This window comes from Branchiostoma lanceolatum, chromosome 15 (assembly GCF_035083965.1).
Source record: "Branchiostoma lanceolatum isolate klBraLanc5 chromosome 15, klBraLanc5.hap2, whole genome shotgun sequence".
Classification (NCBI taxonomy): Eukaryota; Metazoa; Chordata; class Leptocardii; order Amphioxiformes; family Branchiostomatidae; genus Branchiostoma; species Branchiostoma lanceolatum.
In genome coordinates this window covers 14,120,686-14,138,776 of record NC_089736.1, presented here as the reverse complement: position 1 = coordinate 14,138,776, position 18,091 = coordinate 14,120,686, and the positions used below count along the sequence as shown (strand labels likewise).

At 40.5% G+C, this 18,091-nt stretch overlaps 1 protein-coding gene across 1 annotated transcript in view; it reads right to left on the bottom strand.

The window, feature by feature from the left end:
• Positions 1 to 1,093: 1,093 nt before the first annotated feature.
• LOC136420280 (exoskeleton protein RP43-like) overlaps positions 1,094 to 18,091 on the bottom strand; it is a 33,011-nt gene continuing 16,013 nt past the window's right edge. The window contains exons 7-11 of the mRNA XM_066407131.1: positions 17,606 to 17,837; positions 17,340 to 17,458; positions 11,921 to 12,043; positions 11,277 to 11,393; positions 1,094 to 1,329 (exon numbers count right to left, since the gene is read on the bottom strand). Of these exons, the coding sequence (XP_066263228.1) occupies positions 1,094 to 1,329; positions 11,277 to 11,393; positions 11,921 to 12,043; positions 17,340 to 17,458; positions 17,606 to 17,837 (827 nt within the window). The remainder of the gene's footprint in view (positions 1,330 to 11,276; positions 11,394 to 11,920; positions 12,044 to 17,339; positions 17,459 to 17,605; positions 17,838 to 18,091) is intronic.

Here is an 18,091-nt window from a genome sequence, read left to right as displayed (position 1 = left end):
TGATAGTTTTTGAACTTAGAAATACATCATGTTGAGATATGAAATGATAAAAAAGTTACATACAGGCTTTCCCAAACTTCCTGTCATTCAAAATGATGTTTTGGGCATAGTTAAATTAGGAATGGAAGCACTTAGTCGGATCCGTTACGGATTCGTTGTTTTGTCCACCTGTATCCGTCAGTATTCACCATTCTCTTCAAAATACAGAAAAATCCCTGTACGCATCCGTCAGGATCTGTGGCATTTCCGTACAGTGTACGGCTCCGTATTCGTCGAAAATCCCTTACTTTCGGATTCTTCAGGAAATATTCCATATACCGGTGCGGAAATAGTCGGATACGCTACACGAATCCGCATGTATCCGTCAGTATCCGCCAAAAATACAGAAAAATTCCTGTTCGTATCCGTCAGGATCGGTGGCATTTCCGTACAGTGTACGGCTCCGTATTCGTCGAAAATCCCTTACTTTCGGATTCTTCAGGAAATATTCCATATACCGGTGCGGAAATAGTCGGATACCTTACACGAATCCGCATGTATCCGTCAGTGTCCGTCAGTATCCGACAAAAATACAGAAAAATCCCGGTACGTATACGCCGGGAAACGAGGCCATTTCGTGCAGTGTGTGGAGAACTAAAATGTGCGTAGACACAAGGAGTTGCAGGGAAAGATGCAGAAAGGGACAATGAAGGTTGAAAGTGAAACACAAAAGAACTGTAGAGAACTCTGAGAGTTATTTGTGCAACGCACAAAAGTAGAGACGGGAAAAGACAGTTTTTTATACATATGATAACGATAGATCTGATTATATGATTTTTTAGTGTCCCAATGGTCATCTGTAGACTAGACGTGTGGGGCATGGGATACTCCTTGGCAGGTTCGTTCACCTGACCTCCGAAAGATTGTAAATATGGGTACGAAATGACATCAATATAGGAATATAATTTATTTTTATAAAACAGGGGCGCTATATTTCACATGTTAAGTGACATGGCGCCCCCTTTGTAAATTCTTCAGCAATGCATTGCTCTTCCAAGGGAGAAATAAAGTACAAGAAAGAATCACTCAAAAAGGGAATGTTTAGCCGTCCAGATCAATACCTATGCAACTGTAGAGCACTGTCACTGTCTCCATCGTAGATGGTCAAAAAGTCATAACCGCTTTCCAGGTTGAAGCTGTCAAACGTTAGACTAACGGTACTTCCTCCTGGTACCGTGATGATCCATTCACAGTTCTCATTGTTGCCGTAGTCACTGGGGTGGTTCGGTGATGTCACATTACCTTCAGGAGCCGTCAGGGTACCTCCACATCCAGAACTGGTCGGTGTCACTAAGTGTAAGATGATGATTTCAACATGTGCATGGCCTTGTGTGGTTATATATCAAACGTACCAATATACACAACAACCCCCCTTCAGACTTACAAGTTCAGCCAATGGGAATCCTGGTATACGTAATAAAGCGATAGGGTCGTTGAATATCTGTACTTAGAAAGTCTCTAACAACTTTTTCAATTTTTTTGTAGTGTTTTAAGCTATTTTTTTCATGTTCTTCTATAATCTCAGTTGCGAGATTCAATATACAAAACTGTCTTCGAGGTTGAAGCTGTCAAACGTTACACTAACGGTACTTCCTTCTGGTGCCGCGATCGTCCACTCACAATACTCATTGGGGGGAAGTCCATACCTAATATGTTCCTGTGAATACGAACATCGATTATACCTGCCTGAATATGAAATTTATGCGACTATTTCCGGCTACAGTTTCTTCATATATACCATTTCCATTAAATTTCAGTTTTATCATATTAATACCATATCACACTCAGGTCGATGATAGCCAACTTATAATCAAAGATTTCCTAAATACACAGGGACATGGTAGAACGCTAAGGATACATCGTATGCTCAATATCCAAACATCTACGTTCTTAGGTGGGATTTCAAAAGTTATGCTTACATTAAATTAGATTTTAACTTGACTTTAAGAATTAGTTTAACAGAATTAAGAAATACATCCCAACCTAACCAGGTTACATTTGAAGGGTGAATTTACTTCACAACGAATTAATGATGGTAATAAGCTGAAAAGTGGTTGTCCATGTCATTTGTATTAGGATTTGTTCACAATAATATTTTCACGTTTAAGCGCCAAAATGTTACATAGTGCAGCTTTAATAGTTGGGTAATGCAAATTACGGCTTCATTTACATAATTGAGGAGGATATGCTACAGTAGCCTTTTTTTCTAACACACCAATCCCATAAGGGCGGCGACCTCGCTGCGACCGACCGATTTCACATAGCGCTCAACGAAAAAAAACCTAATTATTTTAGGCTTTGTGTGCTTTGTTGCCTTTTAGTTATGCGTTTCTAGTTTGCATGAGGATCCGATTAAGGATTCAAGGGTTACACAGGTGCAATTGTGTCGCGGCGAGGTCTAGTGGAATGGGGCATAAGATAAGATTTTCATAGTTTGACGCAATCACGAGAAAGTGTGTTCCTTAAAGACATAGATCTTGGAATAACATAGTTCTAGGAAAGAAGCCTTTTTGCACGGAGCTTCGTCCTGAGATGTAGAATATTTAAGAGGAAAGGAAGCTTTGCCTTTATGACAGTTCCTGAACGTTTACCTCTTGAGAAATATCAAAGGGGTGGCAAAAGCGAGTATTGTTAGCAGCAGAGCATTAGCCATGCGTTTGCCATTAAAAAACCCAGACTTGATACATAACGATTTTCAAATTCGCATTTAAATCTAGAAGTAGAATAAATTTCAGTAGCAGTATACGTCGATATGGCATCGAGAAGCTCCACGAGAAGCTAATGCAATGTCCAGAACAATTGTGTATACATTTACAGAATACACAGCATATAGGCAAATATCTGTATCAATATAATTTAGGTCACGCAATGAATATGCTGTCTTAAACATGTATGTTCTACTTGCTTACCTGTCCCAGGAGTGAAGTCAACAGGTAAAGCTGAAGTTGTGACGTCAGGGGAAGGAGTAGCGTCAAGCGTCATTTTCAGAGAGAGGCATGCGAAAAAAATGACGAGAATCAGCAATTAGTGATGCACTTATAGATGCTAAGTTGTTCATGTTCTGCCTGATAGAAGTTCTTCTGTATTTAATGTTGCCAATTGTCAATTATAATAACTTTTTACTAGGACCAAGAAAAAGATAATATTTTATAGAGCGTATACATGTCACGTCATCACCATAGCCATCCTTGGCGACCATCTTGGAGTCCATCACAGCAGCAAAGTTTTTTCGGTGTCAGAAGGTCTCTAAATGTCCGGAAAAAGTAAAGGCCTTGCCCGCTGGCTGTCTTTGCAAAAAATCTTCCACTTCAAGTCATTTTCGTTACAGAGATTCGCTTTTATTGCCATTGGATGGAAATAACTCGTCTTTTATCAGTGAGAAACCGTGTGCCCCCTGAACCTTCTAACACGGCCGCTGAACAATGCCAACGCGAGCCCACTGATTTTGTCTCCAGTTGTTTCTGAAAACGACTGTTCACGCTAAAAATTAGTTCACAGCGTACAAATGTCCACTGGCCTATAGCCAAGTAGTGAGTAAACCATGTCGAAAAAAGGAACCATGTCGTGACCGAGCAAGTTCGATAACCACTGTATGAGCGTAACCGAAGACACGGTGCCGTGAATGTGCGGCTGGGTTTAATATAGGTTGTTGTTTCATGCATAGCCAGCGTCTTGTTTTATATGAATCTATTTGAAAACAAATATCATACTCTGTTGTTTTCTGTGCTGAGCCGGTTGTCCGACTCCTGTACTAGGCTTTATTGCATTTTCTTGTTTTTCATTGCCATGCCCAAGATTGAGCGGGGGGTTAGTCTGAGTGTTATCCTGCTTACTAACCGCTGCCTTAATCTTTTCACTAGCTAACCACGATAGCTGGGGGAGTTGAGTCAGTCTAGTAGAGTTACCCAGGTACCGGCCACAGTCTACACAAATGCCCCATCCCTTACTTTCCTGTCCTGATATAAAAGTTTTCATCCACACACATTAATTCTCAAACTTCAACAAAACTTTTGTTTTAGTCGTTAGTTCATTCTTATGATACCGGCCCTACACGAGAAACGCGAAACAAATCTCATTTTTGTCCGATCTGTGTGTGCCTTAATAGACCCAGTCCTACAGAGGCCTAGAGCAGTACTGTAGGTCTCAGATAGGAAGGTATTGTCTCTATCGTTTGTTAAAAACATACTGGTTTTGTCTTTCAATATAATATATTCATCTCATCTTAACATACCGTTCAAACAAGAGAAATCCCATTCAAAGCAAGCCAAGTTTTGTGAAAACGAGGATTGGAATGAGAATTAATGCTTTAACTGCGATCTGAAAATAGTTTTATAACGTTTGAAATAGCAACGGCATTTCAAAACGCAATGTTCATTTTACAAAAGTAGTACGCCATAGGTGCTCACCCCCGCATTCCGACTCATCTTCGCCTTGCAGGCAGTCATACCATCCATCACACCAAAAGAATTCAAGAATACACGAACCGTCTGAACAAGGGCGGTGATTCTCAAAGCAGTTCCCACCTTTAAAGAAGTCGAAGATTCGCAAAAGAAACAATTAAGGAGAGCCTCTTTTAGGGTAACCTAAAATGGCTATTAGGATAATTTATTCTAAGTATAACGTTACGAATATACCCTCAGCACAAAAAGTTAGGAAACTTTACTTAGTCGATCTTGTTTCTTGATCAATTTCAATACATTATATATTGGTGGAAAGCTTGTGTAATTTCCTTTCCTATGATACCCAACTCATTATAATTGCAATATTTTGCACTGTTAGTCTTTCTGCACGGAGCTTCGTCCTGAGATGTAGAATATTGAAGAAGAGAGGACGATTTGCCTTTATTTCAGTTGCAAGACGTCTACCTCTTGAGAAATATGAAAGGGGTGGCAATAAGCGAGTATTGTTAGCAGCAGAGCATTTGGCATGCGTTTGCCATGAAAAAAAACAGACTTGATATACATAGCGATTTTAAGAGAGGGGTTGTGAGGTAAAAAACAGGTCATTCCCAACTACATTTCGGAGGCCTTGATGTACTCTGTTAAGAGAGGTTATGGAGCTTTTTGGCCTTATCCAGCTCTTTGAAATTCGCATAATGAATCTGGATAGGCAAGTATAATAAATTTCAGTAGCAGTGTACGTCAATTTGGTATCGAGAAGCTCCACGAGAAGCAAATGCAATGTTCAAAACAATTGTGCATACATTTATAGAATACACCTCATATAGGCAAATATCTGTATCTATATAATTTAGCTCCCGGTATGAATATGCTGTCATAGACAAACAGGGATTTTCTACTTGCTTACCTGTCCCAGGAGTGAAGTCAACAGGTAAAGCTGAAGTTGTGACGTCAGGAGAAGGAGTAGCGTCTAGCGTCATTTTCATTGAGAGGCATGGGAAAAAAATGACGAGAATCAGCAATAAGTGATGCACTTATAGATGCTAAGTTGTATATGTTCTGCCTGATAGAAGTTCTTCTGTATCTAATGTTGCCGATTGTTAATTATACTACCATTTTACTAGGAGTAAGCAACAGGTAATATTTTATAGGGCGTATTTATGTGACGTCATGACCCCTGCCATCCGTGGGCGACCATCTTGGAGTCCATTACAGCAGCAAAGTTTTTTGGTTTCCGAAGGTCTCTAAATGTCCGGGAAAAATGAAGGCCTTGCCCGCTGGCTGTCTTTGCAAAGAATCTCCCACTTCAAGTCATTTTCGTTACAGAGATTCGCTTTTATTGCCATTGGATGGAAATAACTCGTCTTTTATCAGTGAGAAACCGTGTGCCCCCTGAACCTTCTAACACGGCCGCTGAACAATGCCAACGCGAACCCACTGATTTTGTCTCCAGTTGATTCTGAAAACGACTGTTCACGCTTAAAATTAGTTCACGGCGAAAAAAAGTCCACTAGCCTATAGCCAAGTAGTGAGTAAACCATGTCGAAAAAAGGAACCATGTTGTGACCGAGCAAGTTCGATAACCACTGCATGAGCGTAACCGAAGACACGGTGCCGTGAATGTGCGGCTGGGTTTAATATAGGTTGTTGTTTCATGCATAGCCAGCGTCTTGTTTTATATGAATCTATTTGAAAACAAATATCATACTCTGTTGTTTTCTGTGCTGAGCCGGTTGTCCGACTCCTGTACTAGGCTTTATTGCATTTTCTTGTTTTTCATTGCCATGCCCAAGATTGAGCGGGGGGTTAGTCTGAGTGTTATCCTGCTTACTAACCGCTGCCTTAATCTTTTCACTAGCTAACCACGATAGCTGGGGGGGTTGAGTCAGTCTAGTAGAGTTACCCAGGTACCGGCCACAGTCTACACAAATGTCCCATCCCTTACTTTCCTGTCCTGATACAAAAGTTTTCATCCACACACATTAATTCCCAAACTTCAACAAAACTTTTGTTTTAGTCGTTAGTTCATTCTTATGATACCGGCCCTACACGAGAAACGCGAAACAAATCTCATTTTTGTCCGATCTGTGTATGCCTTAGTAGACCCAGTCCTACAGAGGCCTATAGCAGTACTGTAGGTCTCAGATAGGAAGGTATTGTCTCTATCGTTTGTTAAAAACATACTGGTCTTGTCTTTCAATATAATATATTCATCTCATCTTAACATACCGTTCAAACAAGAGAAATCCCATTCAAAGCAAGCCAAGTTTTGTGAAAACGAGGATTGGAATAAGAATTAATGCTTTAACTGCGATCTAAAAATAGGCATCGTAATACTCACTTGTTTTATAACGTTTGAAATAGCAACGGCAATTCAAAACGCAATGTTCATTTTACAAAAGTAGTACGCCATAGGTGCTCACCCCCGCATTCCGACTCATCTTCGCCTTGCAGGCAGTCATACCATCCATCACACCAAAAGAATTCAAGAATACACGAACCGTCTGAACAAGGGCGGTGACTCCCAAAGCAGTTCCCACCTTTAAAGAAGTCGAAGATTCACAAAAAAAAAAATTAAAGATAGCTTCTTTTAGAGTAACCTACAATGGCTATTAGGATAATTATCTCCATGAAAAAAGGCTTTTTCATGGAGATACTATTTTGCGTGCGTTTGATGTTTGTGTGTATGTATGTGTAACCAGACGCTTAAAGTCACCATAACTGTAGAACCTGTACATGGATTGTAATGATTTTTTGGTATGTGGGTGGGTGTTAAGTGGAGGAAGGTTAAGGTCGATTTTGGGCCCCCTGACATGTGTGACTAGAACTGCAATGGCGTATTTTTAAAAATCTTCAATGTAGAAGAATTGAAGAGAGGATCGACAGATCGTCATGTTATTTGGTACACAGGTAGGTTAGACCAAGATGTACACACTTAAGTGCAAACTATGCAAATGAGACCGAATTTGCATAAGTAAGGAGGTAAATCGTTTGCATGTGTGTCGTTGGATGCTGCAAGTCAGCATAACTGTAGAACGTGTAGATTGATTGTAATGCTATTTGGTATGTGGGTTTGCGCTGGGAGGAGAATGGTCAAGGTCGATTTTGGGCCCCCTGGTTTTTTGTCCCTGGAAGTACAATGACCTATTTGTAAAAATGTTCTAAAGTGGAATAACTGAAGAAAGGAACAACAGATTTTCATGTTATTTGGTACGCAGATAGGTTGGACAGAGATGTACACACTGAAGTGCAAATCATGCAAAGTTAGTGTGTTTGCGCGTGTGTACGCGTGTGTGTATGTTTGTGTCACCGTGTGTGTATGTATGTGTCACCGGATGCATAAAATCAGCATAACTATAGAACGTGTAGATGGATTGTAATGATATTTGGTATGTGGGTAGGTGCTGGGAGGAGAAACGTCAAGGTCGATTTTGGGCCCCCTGGTATGTGTCATTAGAACTGCAATGGCGTATTTGTAAAAAATATTCAAAGGAAAATAACTGAAGAAAGGAGCGACAGATTTTCATGATATTTGGTACGCAGGTAGGTTAGACAGAGATGTACAAACTGAAGTGGTAATTATGCAAATTCGGACCGAATTTGCATAAATAATGAGAAATATCTACTCTATTGTGGGCTTTGACGTCGCACCATCTGTTGGTCTCTTATCTAGGTCAACTATTCCCCAGGTCCCAACAGCTGGTGGTCAAACCACAAATGGGAACACTACCAAACCTGCATGTGGATACCCTTTGGCACATAAAATAAAACAACCAGCGGCAAAAACAAACAACTAGGGCAAATAAAACACATCATATATAAAAACAAATTTCATGGAGATTTTGGGTCTTCGGAATTTTGTTTATTCTAAGTATTACGTTTGAATATATATATATACTACCAACATTCTGAAACGCGATGTCTGATACAAAACCAATTGCCTTGTAATTATACTCCAAGGGCCAAATTATACTTGAAAGTGACGCCTTGTCGTCCGATTCTCTGGATTCATGTCTATCGGGACCTCCTCTTCATAGCGGCCGATTTTGCTCAACCTCTTGGGTGGTTGCCTCTGACATGTTTGATGTATGTTACTTATCGTCCGAAAAGAAATCATCAGCTACTCTCTTCTTTAGTCTGCACCAAGTGTCATCTACATAACGGAACCAGTTGGCCGGGGGAGTGTCCTTGAGAGTACTGAGGGCTTTGTTCTCAAATGATGATTTCTTTGAACATATCAACCAGATAGATGACAACATCAAGTTCACACAGGAGTCGAGTCAAGGTAATATTCTCCCTTTCCTAGACACCAAAACCATCATAGAGAAGGATGGTCGCCTCCGGTTCGAAGTATACAGGAAGCCGACCCATACCGATCAGTATTTGGCCTTTGATTCTCACCACCCTTTGGAACACAAACTGGCAGTTATAAAAACTCTCTTTCATCGGGAAGACAACACCATCACCTCAGACACGGCCAAAACGACGAACATAGACACCTCCGAGGCTACCAAAGATGGACTTTCAACAAAGCCCTCAAACCGTCTGACCAGTCCAAGAAAACGCCTAAGTGTAAACCGTTGACCAACAGAAACAAGGCCAACATCACTATCCCATATGTACAAGGAGTGTCCGAAAAACGGATCTTCCAAAACTTCAACATTGCCACCAACTTCAAACCTCAATCAACTCTCAGACAAAGACTGGTACATCCTAAAGACCGACCCCGCAAAGGCATGAAGGCCGATGTCATCTACAGACTCGAATGTGAAGAACCCAACTGCAACAACACTTATATCGGAGAGACCAGCCGATCACTTAATGAAAGGTACAAAGAGCATTGCGCTAACCGCTACTGTTCGGCCATTTTCCACCACCTAAAACACAACCAGGGGCACTCGTTCAATCTCGAATCCACTGATATCCTTGACCGCGAACCCAGCTGGTTCGAACGTGGAGTAAGGGAGGCAATATATGAGAGGATATACAATCCAACCCTCAACAGGAAAAGAGGGCTAAGGGTGGAACTGTCTGGCACTTGGGACATAGCCTTGAAGGCAAACCAGCTTTAGTTCCTATATTAAAACAATAGGAGCCATTTTCCTTTTTTACTTCAACCTTGTCCTGAGTTGTCTAATTTGCTTTCTTATTGGACTATCTAAAAATTTGTCTTCTCTTTATTTGTATATCAATTCATCGTTTGTGGTTATAAACCTGCTGTTCAACTGATCTTGCTCACAGTCACTGACGAAAAGTAGTGAATGCTTTTTGAAACGTCTGACCGTTTTCAAAATCATATCCAGTTGTTTGAGTAACTGATTTTTGGCGAGTCTGTAAAATTGGCCATCAACGTCGCGAAAACAAGTGCATTTGTCTGTTATCCGTTTTATCCAATGGGATTTTTTTTCCTCAAATCAAGACAATATCCCTTCATCGTCTGTTTTTGGCCTTTTCTATGTGAAGCTGACATGTATACCATGTGCAACCATAGTTAAATTTCCGTATCTGTTTAAGATTAAGACAACTGCCTTGTGTATTTCTAAAATGTTTTGAAGAGGTCTGGTAGTTTATGCTAGCTGAATTTAGTTGATGAATTTATAGTTTAAGCATTATTCATAGTTCAGACAAACTTCTCATAATGTTGATGTGGATGTGTTAAGTCGACAGATGCCAAGGCATAATATCAGAATATGCATTATAATCCAAAAAGGACTAGGAGAATGCATTGTCGTGAGAATGTTCCCAATACGGCATTGACAGGCCCCACCAGATACCAATTCAAGGTCCAGAATCATTAAGCGTACATTTCTGATAAAACAATACATGTAGGTAACATCTTCATTAATCGGTATAAATCGAATATCTCAATATTTAAATTAAATATATGCTGAACAGAAACGGTTGCTTTACTTTCTTACCTGTCACAGGCGTGGCGTCAGGTAAAGTTCCAGTTGTGATGTCAGGAATAGAAGTCGCGTCTTTCATGGTGATTTTTTGGGGGTCATGCAAAAAAATTGTTGCAAAATAATAAATGCTATGAATTGTCTTTATTCTGCCGTATTGTGGTTACCCTTGATTTCTCGATGGCTAATACTCATACTTTTAGCGGACGTGTGTTTCAAACATAACGGTAGGTCAGGATTAGATTCAGTGAACCCTGTTGAGGAAACTCAACTTATAGGGAGACTGAATATCACAATTAGCGGACGTGTGTTCCAAACATAACGGTAGGTCAGGATTGGATTCAGTGAACCCTGTTGAGGAGACTCAACTTAAAGGGAGACTGAATATCACAATTAGCGGACGTGTGTTTCAAACATAACGGTAGGTCAGGATTGGATTCAGTAGTGAGCCCTGTTGGGAAGACTTAAACAGTCTGAATTCGACTTATAGGGAGTTTTTTTAAACATAATGGGAGGTCTAGCTCAGGGCTGGCTGTGTGTGCTGTGGGGATTAGCAGAGTAATTGACACCTAGCCGAGAGTCAATAAAACTCCGCCTGTCTACGTCCAGACCGCTCATTTGCATTTTACGCACTGCACGAAATGGCCTCGTATCCCGGCGTATAAGTACAGGGATTCCTCCGGAAATATTCCATATCCCGGTGCGGATTTAGCGTATCCGATATAATTAACGGATACGCTAAATCCGCACCGGGAAATGGAATATTTCCGGAGGAATCCCTGTACGTATACGCCGGGATACGAGGCCATTTCGTACTGTGACGCTTCTGAATTGAGCCAGTTCGTAATGTTTTGGGTCAGTTAACGTCTGAAAAATTACTAGATTTCGAACTGTGCTATTATTTTAACGAAACCAGTAGGCCATAGGTGCTCACCCTCGCATTCCGACTCATCGTCGTCTTGCGGGCAGTCATGCCATCCATCACACCACCACGAGTCAGGGATGCAAGAACCGTCTGAACACTGGCGTTCACTTTCCGAGCAGCCGTCAACTTTGAAAAAAAAAAAAATTGGCAGAAAAAACAAGTAAAAACTTTAATTAGGGTAGCCAGGGAGAAGTAGCCAGGGATTTTAAATCCACGCTCTAAAACTGAGGAATTTAGACGACCTGCTTCTGAGTGAAAAATGAGATCAGGTTTGACCTCTTGAACCTATGATTCAAACTTTGCAAACATGCATTTGACAGCACACATGTTGATGTGTACATAGTTTAAACTTTAAAGAAAACAAATCACCACTTTTGGAGTTATAGTGCTTCAACGTTGGGCAAACATTACGTTCTTTGCTAAGCTGGAAACACGCTATTCCTTTGAGGTTGCCTAGGCACTTCAACTTTAACTGTTAAATTTACAGTTACAGCATCTTCTAGTTACCATGTCCTAAAATGTGCCAATTTTATATGCGCAAATTAGGGAAATTGGCCCCAAACCTTGTTTTGCCTACTACCATGGCAACAATCGGCCTTGAGCAGAAAGAAAGCTACTTTGAGGGGCTGTGGGCAGAACAAGTTATGACGTACCGTAGCCGCCACAGTTGCCACAGCTCTGAGCACACTGGACCAGCATGTAATCGGGGTTGGCGTCACATTCACCAGCGGACGCAAAACTTTCACAGTGTTCACTGGTGTCCATGCAGGGAGAGGCTGCATTGAGGGGAACAATTTCATGAACAAAAGAAATAATCTCTATACTTTTCATCAAATGTCCGTCTTCTTCATACAATGCAGATATCCTTGTCATAGCTTATTCTAATCATAGTGTCTTACGGCGTCTAATAAGGACAATATCTGAGATACGCGAACTAACAAAATGCACTGGCAAGGACGTAGGGAATCACTCCATTTGGCCTGCGTTCCCCATCAGGGATAGCATTGCGAGATTCCTTAATAGTTGGGTAATGCAAATTACGGCTTCATTTACATAATTGAGGTAGAGATGCTACAGTAGTGTTATTTTCTAACACCCCCATCCTATAAGGTCGGTGACCTCGCTGTGACCGAGCGATTTCACATAGGGCTCAACGAATTTCATAGAAAAAAAATAATCATTTTACGACGCTTTGTGTTCTTTTTTTTGTTTTTTAGTTCTAAGTTCTATTTTGCATGATGATCCAATGAAGGTTTCAAGGGTTACACAAATGCAATTGTGTCGCGGCAAGGTCTAGTGGAATGAGGCATAAGATAAGACTTTTATAGTTTAAAATATTCGTGGTAATTGGATAGAGAAAATCACCAACTGATATGATTTATGCAAAGAGAACATTATTTGCATAGATATTTACAAACAGCTTTTATGTGTCACTTTAAAAGGCTAACATCATTTGGTAAAGGTATGAGGTCCTGGAACTCTAGTTTGAGAATAAAGATACCTATACAAATATGCCCACATATGCCCGCTTAATTCACTTTTTTTGCATGGACCACTCCATGGTTATATACCCTCTGGGCCTATTTCATTTTTATTCTCACATGCCCAGAAGCCGTTGTCTGAAACAAAACCAATTGCCATGTAATTCCACTGCAAGGCAGTCTTGAAGGGGTTGCCCTCTCACCCAAGTCTGTTAATTCATGTCAAGATATGTTTGATATATGTTAATTATTACCCGGGTATCATTAAATAAAAATTCAATACAGTATTACTGTGCAATGTTAATGTGCAAAAAAGGAATGCTTGCATGATTATACTACCCCCTCCTTAAGCTCTAAAGGTTCAGGCTTTACCGGAACATGCTGGCACGTCACAATACTCTCCTTTCACAATACTCTGGTCGGGATCAGAGGCATAGCACCAAACTCCTACGGGGTTGCTATCCGGATTCCGGCAGTAATTCTGCTCCAATCCAGATGACGGATAATTAGCGGGTGTATAGCCGTGATCATAGCCTGTCTGACTGTCCCAATGTTGACACGTCAGGCCTGTTTCAGTCACAGAGACTGTTCCTCGGTAAGACGCTCCATTACCAATCTGGCAGTCTAAGGACAAAAAAGAGGTTAGTGCTATTCTTTTGGGTTACAAAAATTAGATTATAATGAGAGATGTCTTGAAAAGTTTTCTGTTATACCCATTTGGAGATTAGTCATAAGAAGTTGTTCCCTAAAGAGGTAGTTCTGTAAAATAAGCTTTCATCATGAATCTTCTCCATGTGATGTGAAATATGTAAAAAAAGGAACGGATGAATCTGTAAACGTTGCAAATCCTGTCCTTTCTAAAATAAGTTCAGGGGGGTGACAGAAGCGATTGAATGTCAGAGAATCCAATCAGGCATGTACAGAAAGATGTTATCTTTGAAGGTACTAAGTTTTCAAGGTAAGTGAAATTTCAGCAGTAAATGTTCTGATGAACACCTGTGTCAGCAAATACGCTTATTATTTGGCCAAAGAACACAAGATGTAGCTAAAGCAAATCGGAAAAAGAATTATGATCGTACGGCTAAAACGTCTCCATTACTAAAAGGAGAATGGGTACTAATATTGAGTAAGAAACATCGAGTTAGACATGAGCTAAAGCATAGATGCGAAGCAATACCCCACATTGTTGAAAGTCAGCCTAACTACGATATTGCTGTGTATGTGGTTTCGCCTGAAAGGGGAGAGGGCCCCAACAGAACATTACACCGCGACATGTTAACCAAATTCACCTTCGCGCCTCGGTAAGTTAACAGGAAAAAAGGCGTGATACACTCAATAATGAACTCACGGTAGACAGAATAAATGACACCAGAAGTGACAATGAAGGCAGGGATGATTATAGCGAGGATCAGGAAATACTCATCTTACTTGTAACTGAACCTGTAGAACCAGTAAATGTACCCGTTGAACCGATCATGTATATGAATGAACAGGTTGATAACCATGATGTTGTGCCTGAACCCACAGAAGACCTACCTGACGACGAGGAACGGAAACGATATCCGATTAGAGCCAATCGTGGTGTACCACCCGATCGGTATGCAAACTGGCAAATGAAAATAAAGACAAGCCCGACAGTGACTGTGAAATCACTTCGACAGCACGCAATTCTCCTCAAAATAATTCCTGCGCTTCGCTTTTCAGACCTTAGCGGATAAGATTGACAGTGGAGATGGGAATTAGTATTACGGTGAATATGTAGATTTCCAGCCAGTTCGGGGAGTGATAATGAATTGGTTGGTTGGGATCGGTGGTTCTCTTTTCTGGAAACCCAGGCTTCGGGTGCTGAAGTTTCTTCTGTGGGAAGCGATCTCACCGTAGCTAGATGAACTGGTTAGTTATCTTGGAGTCCTCTGTGTCGCATAGGCAGAAAGGCATGGGACAGGTTATCAGCGCAGGCTGTCACGGAGATCGACGGACGACGACGAACCAGGAACGAGAAGAAATAGAAGATAAGGAACTTTGAGATGAAGAAGCTGAATACCAGATAATGAACTGAAATTGAACACTCGATGTCCATAGAAGATACTGTGTACTGTAAGATATGGAGAGGAAAGAACGAGAAATTTTTCATTGAGTACAACTGTTACATAAATACATAAATAGTAGGCTGGGGGAAAGATTGTATCCTATGCTAAACGTCGTAAATCGTAATCATCGCATTGTTTACACGTAAACTGCATTTTTCGATATTCTGTAATATGTTATCTAGCTTCGTACTGATGTTACCATTTGTAATTGACGTCGCCAGAGAGGGTTCAATTTTGAAAGGGGAGGGTGTAATAAGGTCCAATAGCATTGTACTTTAACCCTCATCCGACCGACACATTTTTGCGACGAATCTGACCCATTTTGCTTTGCGCACTAAATATATTTCTTGGGGATCTTATTGTAGTTATTGTGCCTATCCTGTTTCAATAATCTTTGGAGAATATTTTGACAAGTTTTGGTGATGATGATTAATGCTCATTATCATAATTTATGTAGAAAATGAGGAGAACCCGTATTTTCCTTTAAACCTATCTAGACTATCTAGACAAGTGCCCGCGCCAACTTTGACATCGTATTACTGCCAAATGACGTATGCTAGGACTACCAAACGTGGTGACTTTTCCTAAAATTCAGTTGGCAACAATTTTGTGATAATAGTTTAAGTTTATCATTTTTCGTCTTGCCATGGCAACGGGTTTCTGACAGGCATTTTATACAAAATGTCACTAATTTTTGAAAAACAATGATATTTCTCAGCTTTTCTTGCTCAACCACACTAGTTTTCCAACATGTATAACATCATATGTCATAATTTATGCTAATTTGATTACGGAATCGCTCAAAATCTTAGAAGGCGGACAATATGATTAATTTAGGTATAAACAGGCTTTTTGCAAAAATCAGCTAATCCCGGTAAACATTTCTCAGAAGTTGTAAGACATCTACATGAACAAACTCGTGGAATGAATTTTTTCTCCAACAAAAAATGTTGATATGGCACACATTAAAACACGCCGGAGGTCCAAACGGACCCCATAAGGTCGGATAAGGGTTTAAAGATAGCTATTAGTAAGTTTCTTGTACTTTCCAACATTTCCTTAGGATGATGTCCGTTCTGATGATCTGTTCTGAGAAAGGCTGTAGGCGGGCACTATTTCCTTAGAATGATGGCTATAGTAATGGCCCAGAAAGAGATATTGATGCTTCTGTCCAAGAGGGCAAAAGTCTTCCTGGCTGACATGACCTTATTTGAGACTGTCCACTACCCTCTAAAGGAATTGACGCATGATGACTCAGATAGAAGAATATTGTATCTTTTCTAAGAAAAAGTCAGTACGCAGGCGGACATAAGGTATATAAAGAGAACGAGTCTGGACTAGAGTTAATCTGGAGCGGAGACTCAGTGTAGAGAGGGGACAAAGAGAGAAAGAATGCAAATCCACGTCTTCAAAATGTAGCGACTCCTTGTGTTTCCTTGTGTCGAGCGTACCACTAACATCGCAGCTATACTAACGAAGTTCGTAAGGGACATACCATTGAGGCCAAGGTCAACAACCGCTACCTACCCCCCTTAAATTTGGTGTCTTCAGACCCTTGTTGCAAGAGTAGTGAAACAAGTCATTCAAAGTAGCATTTTAGGGTCTTACAACAACCCATGACAGAGATTTTGTTGAAAAGAAGCTTCAGCGATGAAGATGAAGAAGTAATCGCCAGTAGTTTACCAATTCCAACCAGTACTATACTCTTCAAGCAGAGGTTGGTGGGGAAATTGTGACCTTTTTATCATGTCCTGGCAAAGACAATGGCCAATGCTATACGTGCTTACCAGTCCCAGGAGTGACGTCAACAGCTAAAGTTGCAGTTGTGACGTCAGGAGCAGTAGCGCCTTCGTGGTGATAGTTTTTGAGTCATGTGAAAAAAAGGTATGAGAAACAATCATCAGTGCTACACAAATAAATGTATATAATAATCATTTTGTTCTTTCTTATTAATTAGTCCTAAAACTCATGCCAAAACATACTATCCTAGGGTCAACCTTCTGTAACAAAAATGGAACATAGCGAAATAACTTCTTCCCAAAAGTGACTAGAGTCATCCATGTTCATAGAGGAGCTGTCAAAGTTTGAACTGTGAAAGAATGGACACTTCAACGGGTACCCCAATATACTATTGATCATTCAAAAAAAAAGTTTACTTAAAACATGCACTTTTGGGCTAATCAACCCAGTACAAACTCGACTGAAAAGAAAAAATGAAAACCCTATGATAAAAGCAACATACTTTTTTGATACCTGTGGAAACGTTTCACTCATATACGGTATCGAGTACAATTTAAATATTACCTACAGAACCAAGGATTTAATCATTTCTTCGATAGGTGTAGACATATCATATAAACCACATACCAATTCCATAATGGTCTAATTCTACCTTATAGCATATGGTTAGACTGCTAAATCACGAACACCGTTACAAAAATACTATCATAAAGTCGGAGATGAAAACAAATCGAAACTGCTCGCCCTAAAGAACACCATACCCGTATATAAGAACCGGAAACCCTGAGCTGTGTAACTCCCGTCAGATGTGAACCTCACGAGTATTATGTTAGATGTGCCGTGGATGTGGTCGGGGATGTCTGACCCGTCGCCTGTGAATCTGGACAGCAAAATAGATTATTCTTGGCTCTATTTATATTACCCTTAAATATTGAAGCTTTTAATTACTGAGCATGGAATTCACATCATGACTATTTGTTAATTAGAATCACTCAAAAAAGGAATGTTTATCCGTTCAGACCATTACCTCCCTAGCTGTATAGCTGTATCACTGTCTCCATCGTAGATGGTTAAAAAGTCATAACCGTTTTCGAGGTTGAAGCTGTCGAGCGTTAGACGAACGGTACTTCCTTTTGGTGCCGTGATGATCCATTCACAGTTCTCATTGTTGCCGTAGTCACTGGGATAGTTCGGTGATGTAACAATACCTCTAGGAGCCGTCAGGGTACCTCCACATCCAGAAGCACTGGTCGGCGTACCTGTGTGTAATGAAATTATAAATGACGTTAACCGTCTTCAATGTAGCAAAACGATGCCATTTGTCAAACTGCGTCTTGTATGTCTTTCATCATTTTTACAGGGACTGTCACAGGGCGTTCTGATTATTATGAAAAAAATTTATGAGTTTTATGCTACCCCCTTTGTTGGCGACGCCTCATGGGCCATGGGCTCATGAGAGGATCAGTCACAGATGCTGGCCAAATGTACAATAAGTTCAGTTGTATATAGGCCG